Source organism: Martes martes, assembly GCF_963455335.1.
Source record: "Martes martes genome assembly, chromosome: 9".
NCBI classification, from domain to species: Eukaryota; Metazoa; Chordata; class Mammalia; order Carnivora; family Mustelidae; genus Martes; species Martes martes.
The window spans coordinates 67,772,712-67,791,195 of NC_137896.1; the positions used below are offsets into that span (position 1 = coordinate 67,772,712).

An 18,484-nucleotide genomic window follows, 5' to 3' on the forward strand; every position below is an offset into this window, starting at 1 on the left:
GGCTCCTTGCTCCACGGGAGGCCTGCCTCTCCCTCTCTGACTCCCCCTGCTTGTGTTCCCTCTCTTGCTGTGTCTCTCTCTGTCAAATAAATAAATAAACTTCAAAAAAAATAAAAGGCGGGGGGGAGCTAAAATAATGGTTAGGGGTCCTAACATGATAGAAGTATGAAGAAAAAATGTTTTTGTTTGCCTAGTCTTTGATACAGTCAATTAAAAATATGGATAAATAAATCAAAAAACTCTGTGTGTCAATAACCAGCATTTTGTGTTTAGAAGGTTTCTAGTTATTTTGGGCAAAAGAGCTATCAATAATAGCTCTTACAATACCTCTAATACCAGGGTAATACTGAAAATTCTATACCTTAGTTTCCCTTCTCTGAGCTCTGTCAAGCATTTCCTCTCAGACCTTTGTTAATACTGACCTAAGCAAAAATGCTCTTCTCTAACCTTTTGGGAAATGATCCAAGAATTCCAATATGGAATTTTATTTCTCTTGTCCTAGAGTAGACTATCAGTATAATATTGAACATAGTATGGAAATATGCAGATCTCTATTAAATATCTTTGAGAGATGCATGGGCTGCACAGATGTGAAAAAATGTTACATTTTAATCCTGAGCCCTCTTCTCAAGATACTGCTATGGCCTTACCCAGTGAAGCTCTAGGCAGGGGTTGCAGAGTGATTATACTGGGCTTGTTTGAACTTTCCACTTTTAAATTATTCTTGTCTAAAGAAATTCAATTTTTTCCTGAAATGTAGAAGACTTGCGAGTCTTAACACCAATGTGTACTTTGCAAAATTGTCTTGTACGTTTACCTACTTTTTTTGTAGCATTATCTTGGTTTTAGGAATTGGTTTATTAGTGGATATATTCATTACTTGGGTTATGCAAGTTATTCTCCTAAGAAATTAGAGTACAGTTTTTAAACCCCACATCATAGTCTCTTGACCCTAATGCTTATTTTGAGTGACATTTATTATGTGTAACAATTACGTGTGGTTTGTTGAGGTATTGTTCTTAAAAGATTAATAAAATGAAATGTTACATCACTAGCTCAGATTTCCTTTTATTTCTTTACTTGTTCTGCTTTGAAGCAAACTTCCATGCACATTATTAATGACATGTTACTGAGTGGTTTCAGTTCATTTTAAGAAGCAGTTTCTTACAAAACTAGATTTTGTTTTGGTATAAAACTAGAATTTTCCAAACAAAAGTAAAAGCTTTTAAAAAAAATTTTTGGTGTGAAATATACAGGTCTTTCTTGTGTAATATTACATATTATATATTTCTGAAAACATTAAAATACTGTGCTAGCTGATAGTCAACTTACCTAAAAGTATGAAGCTTTGTAACCAGAACACTAACAAAAATAAATTTTAAAAATATTAGAATATTTTAAAAGACATATTAAATTTATTACAAATAAAGAAATACAGTTTAGGAATTTTTTTTAAAAAAAGGTGAAAATAGCCTGATGGAAGGGTATGCAAGGAAGGGTTGAAGCTGCAAGGTTATGGAGGGCAGGGTAAAATGCATAAAAATTTGTGGAGAGAAGAGCTCATTAACACTTCCAAGAAAATGCATGTGGCCAATCTGTGCCAAGAGGAAGAACATGGGTTGAATGAGAATTGTGTACAATACTGTATTTTCAGCAGCTTGCAGCTTTCCACTACGTTAGCCTATTTTGGGTTCAGTTGTTATTACTTAGTATTGCAAAAACATAAGCTGGTAAAAATCACTTACAAACCAGTGTGATTTTCACATTGTACTAAAATCTTTCCCCTATTTACCAGTGAGCTAATTTGTGTTACAGAAAAGCTTGGTAGCAAAATAGACTGTACTGAGTTTAAGAGGTGACTTTTGTTCAGGTTTTTTTTCTTTTTGTTTTGTGTGTGTGTGTGTGTGTGTGTGTGTGTGTTTCTGACGTGGCTTCTGTTTTTGACTTAAGATCTTTGATAAGTCCTTGATCTTTTTGTGATTTGATTCTTTAAGTGGAAACACTAAAAAATAATCCAGCACAGCTCTTCCCATTGAATGTACTTTAATTTTTTACTCTAAAAATAATAAACACATTAAAGAAAAAGTGGTAAAGAGAACAAAGAAAAAATTATGAAGTTAATATAAACCACTTTTAGTGTTTTATATATTTTTACTTTTTTGTTTACTTCACAGTCTTCAAGAAAGTTATTTTTAATGACTAAATATTAGATTGAATAGATGTACTTCAATTTAATTAGCTGTTTCTCTATAATAAAAGTATAAAGTTTATACTTTTCTACTGTCTTTAATAATTCTTGGATGAGTGTGTGTGTGTATAAAAGACGAGGGAGACAGAGACAATATTTTTCCTGTGTAGGATTATTTCACGAAGTGATTCATAAATGGAATTATTGGGTCAAAGAATATGACTTTTTTAAGTTGAAGTATAGTTGACATAGCATATTACACTAGTTTTGGGTGTACAGCATAGTGATTCAACAGCTATATACGTTACAAAATCCTCATCACAATAAGTACATTACAATAGTACTGTTATTCTTTTGAAGATTTATATATTTATTTTAGATGGGGGAGGAGCAGAGGAAGAGGGAGAACATCCTCAAGTAGACTCCCCACTGAGTGCGGACTCCCCCTCAAGATTATGACCTGAGCTGAAATCAACAGATGCTTAACTGCCTGAACCACCCGGGCACCCCAGTACATTACAATATTATTGACTATATTCCCTGTCCTATACTTTTCATCCCCATGACTTACTTATTTTACAACTGGAAGTTTGTATTTCTTAATCCCTTTCACCCATTTCACCCATCCCTCCATACTCTTCCTTTTAGTAACCACCTGTTTTTCATATTTATGAGTCTCTCTTTTTTTTTTTTTAAGATTTTATTTATTTATTTGACAGAGAGAAAGAGTGAGAGCAGGAATACAAGTAGGGGGAGGGAAAGAGGGAGAAGCAGGCTTCCCGCTGAGCAGGGAGCCCGATGTGGGGCTCCATCCCAGGACCCCAGGATCATGACCCGACCTGAAGGCAGACACTTAACGACTGAACCACCCAGGTGCCCCTATGAGTCTGTTTCTTTATTGATATTATTGGTTTTGTTTTGTTTTTTAGATTCCATATGTAAGTGAAATCATATGGTTTTTGTCTTTCTGTCTTATTTCACTTAGCGTAATATTCTCTAGGTCTATCCGTGTTGTCACAAGTGACAAGATTTCATTCCTTTTTATGACTAATATTCCATTGCTTATATATACCATATCTTATTTATCCATTCATTTAATAGTGGACATTTTGCGTCTGTACTTTGGCTGCTGTAAACATAGGGGTGCTCCTATCTTTCTGAATTAGTGTTTTTGTTTTCTTTGGATAAATACTCATAAGTGGAATTACAAGATCCAGTGGTACCTATTTTTAATTTTTCAAGGGACCTCCATACTGTTTTCCACAGTGCTGTACCAATTTCTATCTCACTAGTGGTTCGTGGGAGTTCCCTTTTCTCCCCAGCCTCACCAATACTTGTTATTTCTTATATTTCTCATAGTAGCCATTCTGCCTGATACAAGGTGACATCTCATTCTGGTTCTGATTTTGCATTTCCCACATGGTTAGTGATGTTGGGCATCTTTTCATGTGTCTGTTGTCCATCCTGTGTGTCTTTGGGAAAATGTCTATTAAGGTCCTCTGCCCATTTTTAATTGGATTATTTAGGGGGGGGTTGGTGTTGTGTTCTATGAGTTCTTTATATATTTTGGATATTTAACCCCTTAACATATATATCATTTGCAAAACTTTTCTCCCATTCAGTGGAGAAAACCTTTTATCTCGTTTATGGTTTCCTTTGCTCTGCAAAAACTTTCTAGTTTGATATAGCCCTATTGTTTATTTTTGCTTTTGTTTCCCTTGCCTGAGAAGACAGATCCAGAAAAATATTGCTATAGTTGATGTCTAAGAGATTAGTGACTGTTTTCTTTTAGGAGTTTTCTGGTTTCAGTTCTTTTCTTTCTTTTTTTTAAATTTTCTTTAAAGATTTTTATTTATTTATTTGACAGACAAAGATCACAAGTAGGCAGAGAGGCGGGGGTGGGGGGTCGGGGGGGAGCCAGATGCAGTGCTTGATTCCGGGACCCTGAGATCACCACCTGAGCCGAAGGCAGAGGCTTTAACCCACTGAGCCACCCAGGTGCTCCTGGTTTCGGGTCTTATATTTATTTAGATCTTTTATCTTTTTTTTTTTTTTTTAAAGATTTTATTTATTTATTTGACAGACAGAGATCACAAGTAGGCAGAGAGGCAGGCAGAGAGAGAGGAAGAAGCAGGCTCCTTGTTGAGCAGGGAGCCCAATGCGGGACTCGATCCCAGGACCCTGGGATCATGACCTGAGCCGAAAGCAGAGGCTTTAATCCACTGAGCCACCCAGGTTCCCTTTTATCTATTTTTTAATGTACTATTATTATTTTTAAAGATTTTATTTATTTATTTGACAGACAGTGAGAAAGGGAACACAAGCAAGGGGAATGGGAGAGGGAGAAACAGGCTTTCTGGTGATCAGGGAGCCCAATGTGGGGCTCAATCCCAGGACACTGGGATCATGACCTGAGCCGAAGGCAGACGCTTAACAACTGAGCCGCCCAAGCCCCAGGTCTTTAATTTATTTTTAGTTTATTTTTGTATATGGTTTAAGTGGTCCAGTTTCATTCTTAGGAATGTAGCTGTCCAGTTTTCCCAACACCATTTATCAAAGAGGCTCTCTTTTCCCCATTTTATATTCTTGTCTCCTTCGTTGTACCTTAATTGACCATATGTGTGTGGGTTTATTTCTGGGTTCTCAATTCTGTTCCACTGATCTGTGAATTATTGAGTCAAAGAATATGACATTTTTAATGATTCTTGGTGCATATTGCCAGTTAGTATTCCAAAATGGTACTCCTTGCCCAAAATTGTGTATTAAATATGATATTTTTTAAACCATTGTTAATTTGGGCAAAAGTAGATATTATTTTTATTACTAATATTTGTGCTTACTGCAAACCAGGTACTGCCAAATACATTGTCATATTTAATATCACATTTGTGTTTTGCTTTGAGTTTCTTTGATTATCAGTGAAGTTGGGTATTTTCTAATACATGTTTGCTTTTTATATACTTACTTCATTTGTGAGAAAAGATGATTTGCCTGTTTATTGTGGTGGACTTATCCATGTTCTAAGTGGATGATGTGCTAAAGTATACTAAAAGGATAGTTTAGAAACAGCTCTTTTTCTCTCCATGAAAATACAGTCACAGTTCAAAATTCCTAAGAGAATGTCACCCTTTCAGTGTCAGTACTTGATTTTTTTTTTTTTTTAACTTGGCTTGGCTATACACTTTGTGTAATCTTTGGCATGTATGCTGCCATAATACTGCTTTACATCTTAAAGTAATGGATTTTATTCTAAACTTGTAATTCAGAGAAATAATATATATTTGCAACCATCTGAATTAGTTTCTGAGGAGAATATATGTTATTCTCATATCTGTCAACAATGTCTGTCTGAATTAGTATTGCTAAAAATATCAGTTACTTAAGAGATTGAGTGTACTCTAACGGACAAAAGAACTTGCATATTGAACTCAGTCTGATTTATAATTTTGGCTCTACTGTTAATTAGTTTTATAACTTTAGGCAAATGGCTTTTTTTGCTTCAATTTCCTTATTAATAACAGGGAATTTCAATTTTCTGATTGTTACCAGTTAGAATGTTTTCTAGCATTAAGGATTTTCTTCTAAAATAAAGTAATTCTTAAAGGCAGGTGACATGGCACTTGGTACAGAGTAAACATATATGTTGATTTTAAGTTCATTTTAGTTTGAAATGATTATAACTTGGATGCCTACTCATGCGCCCAACATATTAAGATTCCTTAGGAATACAAAAGTAAAATACTCAAACATTATGGAATCCATGGCTGTGAATAAAGGACCATACACAGAACTAAGTAGCAGTGCAGAGTAGGTAGAGATTTTAAAGCCCATAGCATAAAAAAAAAAAAAAAAAAAAAAAAAAATAAAGCCCATAGCATAATATCTATAATATAGTAAAATCTCAGTGTTAGCTACTGGCTTTTGGTACTCTCTGATTTCTGTATGTGATTGAAGATCAGTGGAGATAGATGTGAAAGGCAAAAGTAGAACATTGGAAGTTAGTCATTCCCGTCTTTGAACACTGACTACTATGTGTGTTTGGGTTTTTTTTTTAAAGGAGTCAAGATATTCTTCAACCAGTGAATTCTCATTGACACATTTTTTTGAAATTCTCTATGGGTGGAGAGACTTTGGTGGTAAAGTGAAATTTGGTCAGCTACATAGGACAGAATGTCATCTCTGACATATATTACTTGCGCATATGCATGCACATGTGTGCATGTTTAGGAATATGTGGCTTTCATACCTGAAATACAAACCAAATTTTTACAGTTTGATCTTTTCCTTCTTAAAGTATCTTGGTGTGTCAAGTTATAAGTACAGGTCTAAGTAAGAAAAATAGGAACTGGATGTGGAGAGAACAGTAGTAAGATTTAAAATAAATGGGACTGGAGCATTGGTATTCAACAATGATGAGTTTGCGTTCTTACCAGGATAATGTAGTAGTTGTGGTTCCGAAGTCAGTCTGCCCAGGTTTAAATTCTGTTGTTTCCCATCACTAACCAGGTAAGCTAAAACAGGATGCTTAACCTCTGAGTCATTTTCCTCATTTATAAAATTGGGTTAATAATAGTGCCTACTTTATAGGGTTTAATTGATGGTTAATTGAGATATAGTTTGTAATGTTTAGCACAATGCCTGGCCTCAAAAATATTAGCTGATGCTGTTGATAATAAGAGCTTTGAGACTACATCTATTAATAGCTACCAGAATCCAGATAGACTGTTATACATGTAAAATTGACTGGTTTCATAGTTCTTGGAGTAACCTGCCAGCTTTGTTCTAAGTGAAATAAAACTGTGGGGGTATTTCTCTTATTTCAGTTATATAAGCATAAGTAGATTGAATAGGATAATGGAAGATAGAAAGTTTTTCACTGAATTCATAAATGAGGTACTTTTATGAACCACTAAAAATGAATTTAATAGTACATTACTTATATCACTTTTCTCTTTGGTCACTTATTTTCCCATGATAGGTTTTTTGCCTTGAAGTATGTTTCAAAGGCAAAACAAAAGACATTTAAGAAAATAGAAATAAAAAAGGATAGTTTAGAAATAGCTTTTTTTCCCTTCTCCTGGAAAATTATGGTGATAATTCAAATTTTACTTAGAGAATGCCAGCCTTTCATTGTCAATACTTGATGAGATGATATAGAATTCAGTTAAAATATTGAATGTAATAAATTTATAGTAAATAATTTTGCTGTTAATGAATTTAGTAAGAAATGTTATCTTTTTAGTATAATCTACAAAAATATTAGAAGTTATTTATCTCTTTGTAGTAAATATTTCGATTTGAGGAAAGGGTTTGTTTGGAATTATTGTTTAAGCAATATTTTAAATTTGGCTTAATATCGAATTTAAATTTGTTAAATAAATATTTATTTGAATTTCAATGTATTAAATATAAATTTGGTTATTTTCTATATCGAGTAAGGTCATATATCCTTAAAATGCATGAATTATCTAGTCTTATAATTCAAAGAAAGTCTGCTCATTTTTTTAAAAAAAGATTTTATTTATTTATTTGTTAGAGAGAGAGAGAGAGCACGAGCACAGGCAGACAGAGCAGCAGGCAGAGGCAGAGGGAGAAACAGGCTCCCTGCCGAGCAAGAAGCCTGATGTGGGACTCGATCCCAGGACACTGGGATCATGACCTGAGCCAAAGGCAGCTGCTTAACCCACTGAGCCACCCAGGCGTCCCAGAAAGTCTGCTCATTTTTAATAACAAAAACCACTACAAGGCTGTTACTGTAGGCTGGGACTTTAATAAGTATTCAAAATACATTATTTACTTGTTTTAATATCACTCACATATGGTGTTACAATGCTGTATTTTATTTACAGCCATTTCAAATAACATGAAATAAGTTCTCTTCCTTGGATTATAAGCTTTAATGTCTTTGTTATACAAATATTGTACTTCAATATTATGTGGGATAACTGATTGCAAAATTTCTCATTTGTGATATTTAAATATGTATTTTCATTTTCCATGAGCTTAAGAGTCTTAAGTATTATTGATTGACAATTGTTTTCTTTATTGCAGAACTGTAAGAGTAAATGGGTCCAGTAATTGGAATGACTCCAGAAAAGAGAGCTGAAACTCCAGGAGCTGAAAAGGTTGCAGGATTAAGCCAGATTTACAAAATGGGAAGCTTGCCTGAAGCTGTTGATGCTGCCAGGCCAAAGGCCACTGTAGTGGACAGTGAGTCAGCAGATGATGAACTCACAAACTTGAACTGGCTTCATGAAAGTACTAATCTTCTAACAAATTTCAGCTTTGGAAGTGAGGGTCTTCCAATCGTTAGTCCATTGTATGACATAGAGGGAGATGATGTGCCATCCTTAGGACCATCTTGCTATCAGAACCCAGAAAAAAAATCAGCAACTGCAAAGCCCCCATACTCCTTTAGTCTTCTCATTTACATGGCTATTGAACACTCTCCAAATAAATGTTTGCCTGTCAAAGAAATTTATAGCTGGATTTTGGACCGCTTCCCATATTTTGCTACTGCACCAACAGGCTGGAAGAATTCTGTTCGACATAATCTGTCCCTGAATAAATGTTTTCAGAAAGTGGAAAGAAGCCATGGCAAGGTCAGTGTTTATGAACATTGCTGTATTTAGGGAGGTGGGGGAGAATTAACTTCGAGGCCTTAAAATATGGAGAAACTAAAGGAAGACAAAAAATTGTCAACTCATAATTACTTCAGTTTGAGCTTAATTATATTCATCACTTGCTTTCATTGAGATGTTTTAAAATTTCTTAAATATTGATATAAATCTAACAATTTCAGTCTACTATAGGACATAAATTAGTTTTCTAATGTTCTAATTTTCTATGCTTAGTTTCTATAGTGTTCTGCCACTCTCAGTATGTTATTTATTCAGTATGACAGTCTCAGTCTTATCATTGGAATGTACACCAGTTATATTAATGTAATGGATATGGTTGGCTATAAATCTGTCATTGTGCTATTTTTTGTTTGCTCTATTCTTTTCCCCCACTTTTCCCGTCTTTTTAAGGATTGAGTATTTTTTTTTATGATTCACTCTTATCTCTACTATTGGCTTATCAGCTATTCCCTTTTTGGGGGCTGCTGGCGATGGTGATGGTTGCTCTATACTTTTCAGTATTTATCTTTAATTTATCACAGTCTATCTTCGAATAATATCATCATTATACTATTATACCACTTATTATATGGCTTTACACAGAAAAAGTTGACTAATCCTGATATTTATCAGGATCAATTCCTTTTTTGTGGATAAGTATATGTAATATTTCTTATAGTTGAAATCTAGCAATGAATTTATAAGAATCTTTTTGTGGATGTTAAGAAATTTCCTCCTTTTTTTTTTCTTGAAGTATTTTAAAGATGGTACTGTCTTGTGTTCTGGCGTATACAGTGTCTGATAAGAAGTCTGCTGCCATTCTTATCTTTGTTCCTCTGTAATGTTTCTTCTTTTTCTTTTTCTGTCTTACTTCCAAGACTTTTCTCTTTATGTCATTACTTCAGCAGTTTGACTGGTGCACCTAGGTGTGTTTTTCTTTATTTTTATCCTGCTTTGGTTTTTTGGAGGTTCTTGGATCTGTGATTTGTTGTCATTTATTTAATTTAGAAAAGTTTTGCTCATTAGCTATTCAAATATTTCTGTGGCTCACTTCCCACTTCTGGGACTCCAAGTAAAAATATGTTAGACCATTTGCTATTGTCTCACCTCTTAGTTGCTCTGCTCTAGTTTCTAGTCTTTTGTCTCTTTGTTTCAGTTTGGATAATTTCTTTCAATCTTTTTTGGTTTAGTCTTCCCTCTCGTGTGTTCATTCTGTTGAAAAACCTGATAAAGGACTTCTGCATATTTATCATTTGTAGCATTTTCATTTGCCTTTCTTTTGTTTGGCAGCAAAGCAAGGTTTATTGAGTGATAATAAAGTGATAATACAAAGGTCCCAAAGAGGGAGGGACCTCAAGAGGTTTGCCCTTCATTTGCCTTTTTAAAAGTAGTCTCCATCTTTCTGCTGAAATTTCCCACCAGATCCATAAACATATTAATTATAAATATGGTTTCTGTCTAATAATTTTAATATCTCCTCCATCTCTGGGTCTGATTTTGTTGACTGTTTTATCCTGTTCTCTGTGTGTTTCATAATTTTGGATTAAATGTCAAACATTGTAAAAGAATGGTAGAGACTTTGGTCTGTCCAGAAATAAACATGCCTCTACTTTTGTAAGGTTGTTAGTGTGAAACAGATACAGGTCAATTTAGGTAATAACTGGGCTGGGTTAACTTTTGTGGTTGTCATAGTTACCTTCTGAGTACCACAGGCTTCAAATTCATACAGAGATGGACTGCTAATACTTGGGCTTAATGTGAGTACTGGAGTGTCAGATGATTTTTTTTAGCATTTTTGCTCTACCTTGATCTTTCAGCTTGTGATACATTTGGGGGCAAGAAGGGAATTAGATATTTTGCTCTGTGCTCTTGCCCCTCCCATAGCAATTGCTGTTACTTGGTATGAGGTTCTTGGGGTGGGAGCGTTAGTTTCTTGATTCTTCTGCTCTAGTTTTAGTATTTTTTTTTAAAGATTTTTTATTTATTTATTTGACAGACAGATCACAAGTAGGCAGAGAGGCAGGCAGAGAGAGAAGGGAGGAAGCAGGCTCCCCGCTGAGCAGAGAGCCCGATGTGGGGCTCGATCCCAGGATGCTGGGATCGTGACCTGAGCCGAAGGCAGCGGCTTTAACCCACTGAGCCACCCAGGTGCCCTAGTTTTAGTATTAAGCTGGCTTTGTATGCCTGTGTCTCAAAAGTAGGACTTTCCTTACCTTCCCTTGGAGCAGACAGTCTCTCCCATCTACTCAGAGTGAAGTCTAGGGCTATAATCATCAGTAGTCAGTTATCTTCATGTGGCTAGTGGTTGGCATATTGGACAGTACAGATACATGATATTTCTGTCATTGTAGAAAGTCCTATTGGACAGCACTGCTCCAGAGCTCAGGCCAGTTTCCTGCTCATTCCCTTCAAGGTAAATAAACTCTGCCTAGTATCAATGAGAGGTCCTGGTACAAGTAAGTTACCATTCCCTTTCTCAGGGCAGCAGATTTCTGCTTTGTATCATCTGGGCATGAGCGGATTTCCTGCCCATTACCTAATGACACATGGCCATTGCCTAGTGTCACTAAAGTGTGAGGATAGTCGAATGTTGTATTTTTCTCCAGCAGTAGCCATCCCTTATCTAGGACTGGGGTGTTTTGCCTCTCTCTGAGTGGCAGACAGCTTTTGCTTCATAGCGGAGCTTTGTCCAGTATGTAAGGCAGATTGTGTTCCTGTCCCATAGTGACACCTGATCTCATTTTATGGTCATGTAAAGCCCAGATTATGGATGAGGTTTGCCTGATATCTTTGTCCAGGCTTAAACCTTAGTATGTTCTGCACATCCATCGCCATCTCCATGGGTGTCTCTGTTAGGTCTCCTGTCCTGTCTAAAGTCTTCCTATGGAGCACTGGATGGAGGCCTGTAGAAAAATGCTGGCTAATAGATACAGACCTTTTTATATGGGAATGGCAAGGATGCTAAATTATCTTGCTAGCTCACACCTGGGTTTTAAAAATTTGTTGTTGTTTAAACATTTTATTTATTTATTCTTGAGAGAGAGATCATGGCAGAGATAGTGAGAGAGAGCACCAGCAGGGAGGAGAGGGAGAAGCTGACCTCAGCTCAGGGGTCAATCCTGGGACCCTGGGACCATGACCTGAGCTGAAGACAGACACTTACCTGACTGAGCCACCCAGGCACCCTGCTTTTAAGAATTTGTTAAAATTAAAAAAAAAAAAAAAAAAAAAGAATTTGTTAAAATTTAGTCTTTTTTTTTTTTTTTTGAAATTTTATTTATTTATTTGACAGAGAGAGAAAGAAAGACAGCGAGAGAGAGAACACAAGCAGGGGGAGTGGGAGAGGGAGAAGCAGGCTTCCTGCCAAGCAGAGAGCCCGAAGCCTGATATGGGGCTTGATCCCAGGACTCTGGGATCATGACCTGAGCTGAAGGCAAACGCTTAACAACTGAGTCACTCAGGTGCTCCATGTTTTGTTTTGTTTTTTAACCTTACTTTATGACAGCCACTATTTCTGTGCTCTCCCAAAGGTAAAACAGTTCCTGTATTCCATCTCTCCTAACAGGGGCCTGTCACACTTTAGAATTTAGTTCTTTCAGTTGTCTGTGGCCTTAGCTCTCAGATGAGCTCATAAAAAATTATAATTTTATGGATTATTTTTTTTTTCTTGTTAGGCTGTGAACAATGTTCTCTAATGGCTTTCTGTACCCCCAACTGGTAGCAGAACTCTCCTGTTCTTGTTTTGAATAAAAATTATGAGCAAGTAATTATGTTTTTAAATGACTGAAGGATTTTTTTAAGGTAGTTCTGTTCAAGTTTAAGTGTATACACTGATATCTGGGGCTCTTGTTAAAATGCAGATTCCGACTCAGGAAATCTGGAGTGGAGATGAGGCTTTCTTTTCTAACAGGTGCCCCATTGATCCTGGTGCCATTAGTCCATGAGTAGCAAGACATTAGGATATATCATCATCCATCATCATCTTACAGCTAACTTAAAGGAGGTTGTATTAGTTATCTTTCATAACATATTGCTATCTAACACACTGTCTACTACACATGGGATATTTATGAAGACCAACTAAGTGTTATGCCATTAAAAAAGCCTCAGTAATGTCAAAGGATCAATCTTTGTCATAGCCTCCAAGAGGCCTCCAAATGAGCCCTACCTTCCACTATTCTTGCCCTAGTAGAATTCCCTTCAGTAATGAATAGGGTTGACCTGTGTAACCATGAGGATATTGTGGAAATGATGCATCATGCCTTTTGAGGCTAGGTCATAAAAAGCAGTATAGCTTCCATCTTGGGCTCTTGGATAACTAGCTATAGGGGAAGCCAGATGCCATATCATAAGAACATTAAGCAGCCTTATGGAGAGGCTTATGTGTCAAGGAAATATGGCCTTCTGCCAATAGTCATGTGAATAAGCCATCTTGGAAGCAGATTCCCCCAGCCTCAAACTTTCCTTTCAGATGACTGAAAGTTTTAGGAATGTTGGACATGTTCTTTCCAACATGTATTATTAGATCTTATTTTGAATTATATCACTTCTTTCTTTTCTAGTTTTAGACCTATTGTGTTTATGCTTATATTGGGACCTAGAACTAGAACTGTCTACTAGGTACTTAGAAATATGGTACAGGAATAATGGTAATGTTAGATTAAAGCTCTAAGTTTGGAAGTCATCAGCACTGATTTTTTAGTTGAAAAATTTGCAACTGAACTAAACAACTGAAACAACTGAAAAATTCAGTTGTAGGAGGGTAAGTTTAAGTGTGAGTGAGCAACAGTATCAAATGTTGCAGAAATCTTGAAAATGATTGGTTAAGAAGTGATTGAGACAACTAGCTGCAAACAGATTAGGATTCAAAATATGGTGTGCTGGTATATGTGGGGTAGGGATTGAGTAGGGGTGAGGATATAGCTTTTATAGATTTTCACGGTATAAATATTTCCATCATGGCCAGTTTCAAACTATTAGCATTCTGTCATTAAATGTGAAGTTGATAGGAGATGTTTACAATGAGCAGTACACACTGTGTGTAAAGAATTCATCTAATTCAATAAGAGAAAGAAAATTAATAAGAAAACAAAATGGATAAGAATATGAACAGGCAGTTAACAGAGGAGGAAATACAAATGGCCAATAAGCATGCAGAGATGTTCATCCTCACTAGTAATCAGGGACAAATTAAAAGAACCCACAAAAATAGTTGTACCCCATGAGAATGCAAAAATTTTAAATGCTTGATAATATCAATTTAGATAAGAATGGGAGAAATGGGGGCACCTGGGTGGCTCAGTGGGTTAAAGCCTCTGCCTTCAGCTCAAGTCATGGTCCCAGGGTCCTGGGATCGAGCCCCGCATCGGGCTCTCTGCGCAGCTGGGAGCCTGCTTCCCCCTCTCTCTCTGCCTGTCTCTCTGCCTACTTAGATCTCTGTCAAAAAAAAAAAGAATGAGAAAAATGATACCAGCATTTTCATACCACTAATAAGAGTGTAAATTAGTATGACCATTTTTGAGGGTACCTTGGCTACAATTATTAAAATTAGAAATGTGCATATCTTTTGATCTAGTGGATTAGATTCTGATTTCTCCCCTAGAGTAACATTCATACTTGCATACAAAGAGGTATATATCCACTGTGGTATTGTTTGTAATAAAAATTGCAGAATAATATGTCCAGTGTAGTTTAATTTGTGGTAGTGATCAAAAGGGATTTGTTTTTATCCTTAATTTTTAAATGTGTGTATTATTTACATAATTGACCTGAGCATTTTTAAATGCTCAGAGAAAGAAAGAAATTAAGGAAGTGAGAGCTAGCGGACAAGAAAGCATACAGTCCAGAGTACAGGGAGAATGTGATAAAGAGAAAGAAATCATCTTAGGAGATAATAAAAAATATTAGGATAAATATAGAAATTATAATATATTAGGATAAAAATTAGTCAGCAATTACAACAGGTCAGGGTAGGAGGAAAGAAACTGGCAGAATCAGTAGCCACTCTGCTTAAATGTCTGAAGTTTGGACAGAAAATGATAAATTCAGGTAGAACTGGGGCTGCTTGTGGGTTTGTTGTGGGTTTTTTTTTTGTTTTTTGTTTTTTTTTAGTTTATGAAATACTTCTAGAATCAGTGTTTCAGAATAACAGTACTTCTGTTGTAATCTGCAGAAGGCAAGTAAGTTACACTTTGAATAAATGTTGGAATTGAATTTGGCAACCTTGCCAGCACTTTTCTGATGAATATCTCTTATCTATAGATGATAATCTCAAAAAAATGGCAAGATGGCAAGGTCTGGGTCAAACTACAAAGTGGTAATGATACGCAGCCAGCTGGATAGCTGCTGATTAGATTTTCTCCCCTATCATCCATACCATAGTTACTACTCTGAATAGACAGATCTAAAAATCTTGGCTTGGTGTTTATCTGCCTCAGTATTTTAAAATTATAAAAGTTAGACATTGTCTTTTTTTGTTTGTTTTGCTTTGGGTTTCATGTTTTAAATATTTAAACATCCAGGTCTTATATCTACTTCTCTTAATTTTTATAAAGCCAAACCAAGACACTGTAACTGTGAGACTTGAGCTGGGAAACACAAAATTAGAAATTTTGCCTGGGTTAGTACAGTTTTAGTCTGTACATTTGCATAGTGATGACTCGCTTCAATAGCTGAATTCCAGGAAAAGAAGTCATGCCAACCACTATAAAAGTTCATGCTTTAAGCTATAAACTGGACTTATGAATGCCCTTTTTAATCAGTTATTTCTTTTTAATTCAGTCATTCTAAAAACCACAGAAAAGATAGTTGGGGAGAAGCTGTTAAAATATACAGGGCAAATACATAAAAACATTTCAGGAATAGTGAATATTATTTGCCTTTTCTCCCAAACTGTTCTTTACAACTAATCTTAAGATCTTTTTAAAGTTCATTTCTTAGTATATTCCTTGTTTCTTAAAAACCTTCAGTGGTTCTCTATCAAATAAGTTCAGAAGCCTTGTAATTCCAAAATGCAAAATAGTAAATTAGAGAATGCACATTTTCTGTTTCCATTGCACAGATTTATTTTGTTTTAGGCAAATTTAGTTTAAAACAATACCTAATGTCTAAAACTCTTCATTATTTGTGTTCTGTCATCTAAGCAAAATAATAAAGGGGCAAGGTTTTTAAGTGAGAGTTAGTTTAAAATAAATTCCTCTTTGCTGAAAACTCTAAAACATAGTGTTAGCAAATACATAATTTTATCTCTTGTTACTGATAGTTTGTGAACAGACCCAAGTGAAAGGAAATGCTGCCATGGTAACATAACCAGACTGTTATTTGGAGACCTTACTCAAGATACTTAACTGCCCTTAACAGCAGGTTTTCGGTACTAGTTCTTCCAATTTACTATTTCAAGGAAATAGCAATTCTACTATGATCAAAACAATTTGTAATTCTCACAGTAGAATTTAAAAAGTAGACTCTTGAACCAGTTTCTAGGAGTGTCATGTCAGGAATACTAAGATAGAATGTGGCTAGAATTGTTAAAATAATTGTCTTAGTCAATATATGAAAAATAATACATAATATATCTTTTCTATATGAAACTGAAGTGGGTTGGGGCAAAGGATGTTGTGGCTGGTAATGTTTTAAAGTTTTATTTCCCTATCATTAAAAAATACATTTATCTCCTAAGCCAACTGACAGAAAACATACCTAATTTAAGTAATTTCATCCAAAAATACATTTGTAAAATTTAACTTCCTTTAAAAATCAAATCAAAATTTCAAATACTTACATAGTATATACATATGATATTTTGCTGCTGAAGGCCAGAAAAAAGTTTCACCTAATAGTATGGTATGTTTCTTTTTATATTACAGCATAATGTGACAGCTATGGTTTTTCTTTTCTGATATATTTAGGTTGCTAGGATGTTAAAAACTGCTTACGCTGATAGCATACTTTTTCTAAAACAAGAGCTATTTTCCTTTCTGAATTTAGTTTATTTCTTGTTCTTTATTACCTTTTATCTCTTACTCAGAATTAATTGATTTTGTTCCTATTGTTCATTTTTTCAAAGCTCCATCTTAGAGGTAAAGGAGAAGGAATACGCTGTTACTAAACCATATAAACTTGGGGCACATTGGTGGCTCAGTCCATTAAGCAGCCGACTCTTGATTTTGGCTCAGGGTCCTGGCGCTCAGTGGGAAGTCATGTTCAGGATTCTCTCTTCTGCCCCCTCCCCACTTACTCACTTGAGCTCTCTCTGAATAAATCTTAAACAAAACAAAACAACAACAAAAAAAAACCGACAGCGGAGACCTGGGTGGCTCAGTCGGTTAAGTGTCTGCCTTTGGCTCAGGTCATGATCCCAGGGTCCTGGGATTGAGCCCCATGTCAGGCTGCCTGTTCATCCAGGAGCCTGCTTCTCTCTCTCCTTGCTCGTGTTCTATCTCTTGTTCACTCTCTCTCTCTCTCTCTCTGTCAAATAAATAAAATCTTAAAAAAATAAACAAACATATAAACTCTAACCTTATGCCAATTTCAGAATAACCCCCAGAAATAGGTAAGTATCCACTTATTTTGCAGCTCTATATCACTTACACATAAATTACCTTATTTTTGTTGTTCTAGTTTAAAGATTTTATTTATTTATTTATTTGACAGAGAGAGAGAGAGTGCACAAGCAGGGGGAGTAGCAGGGAGGAGAGGAAGAAGCAGGTTCCCCGCTGAGCAAGAAGCCTAATGCTTGGCTCTATCCCATGATCCTAGGATCCTGGGATCCCGGGATCCTGGGATTGTGACCTGAACCAAAGGCAGGCACTTAACTGACTGAGCCACCCAGGTGTCCAGAATTACCTTATTTGAATCTAATCAAAACTCAGTGAAGTGGACTGGTTTTTTAAAATTTTATGAATAAAATATGAATAAGAACACTTACATGATCTGTCCAGTATCACATAAGCAATGATTAGGACCTGTTTTTATACCAGTGGAAATATTCTTATATTATGCCATTGGGCTGTAATAACTATGACATGATGTTCAGAAGATAAAAGAGCCTCAGTAATAGAATAATATTGCCTTGAAAAAAAGTTTGGGAAATGGAAGCACTCAAATTCATCACGTTAAATCTTAAGCAATCATAATAGCTTACATCGTATAGAATTTTATATGAACAAAAAGGAACCAGGGAAATAGAACACACATAAATTTTATTGTTGTCTGAGTAATTCTTAATGAATTGTGAAGTGTAATTCAAATTTTAAGAAAGGATTTTTAAAGTAGAAAAAGTGTAATATAAAACAAAAATTAACAGTTTGGATCTCACTAATCTTATGAGTTCTGAGGAAGTTTTGTACATCACATGGTGGGAGAGGAGGAAAGTTATACCTTATAGTTGGTATTTAGTATTTGTAGAGAAAAAGAAAAAAAATCTTCAGAAATATTTGTTAAAATGTAATGCCAATATCTGGTGGAATAGAAACAGAAAAACAAATTTGCATGCTATTAGACTGGAGGAAACAGGAACTGTTTTTGAAACTACAAAGAAAATGAACATATATCAACAGCAGCAGCCAATGTTTATTGAGTGTTTATTGTCTGTCAGTGCTCTAAGCACTTTATGTGAATTAACTCTTATAATACAGTAATTCTTAAAGTGAAGTGGGTACTATTTTTAATATAGTTC

The 18,484-nt window shown here is 35.4% G+C and overlaps 1 protein-coding gene across 1 annotated transcript in view; it reads left to right on the forward strand.

Moving 5' to 3' along the window:
• FOXN2 (forkhead box N2) overlaps window positions 1-18,484 on the forward strand; it is a 64,977-nt gene that overhangs the window by 26,226 nt on the left and 20,267 nt on the right. The window contains exon 2 of the mRNA XM_080813202.1: window positions 8,240-8,790. Within this exon, the coding sequence (XP_080669328.1) occupies window positions 8,254-8,790 (537 nt within the window). The 5' untranslated portion in view covers window positions 8,240-8,253. The remainder of the gene's footprint in view (window positions 1-8,239; window positions 8,791-18,484) is intronic.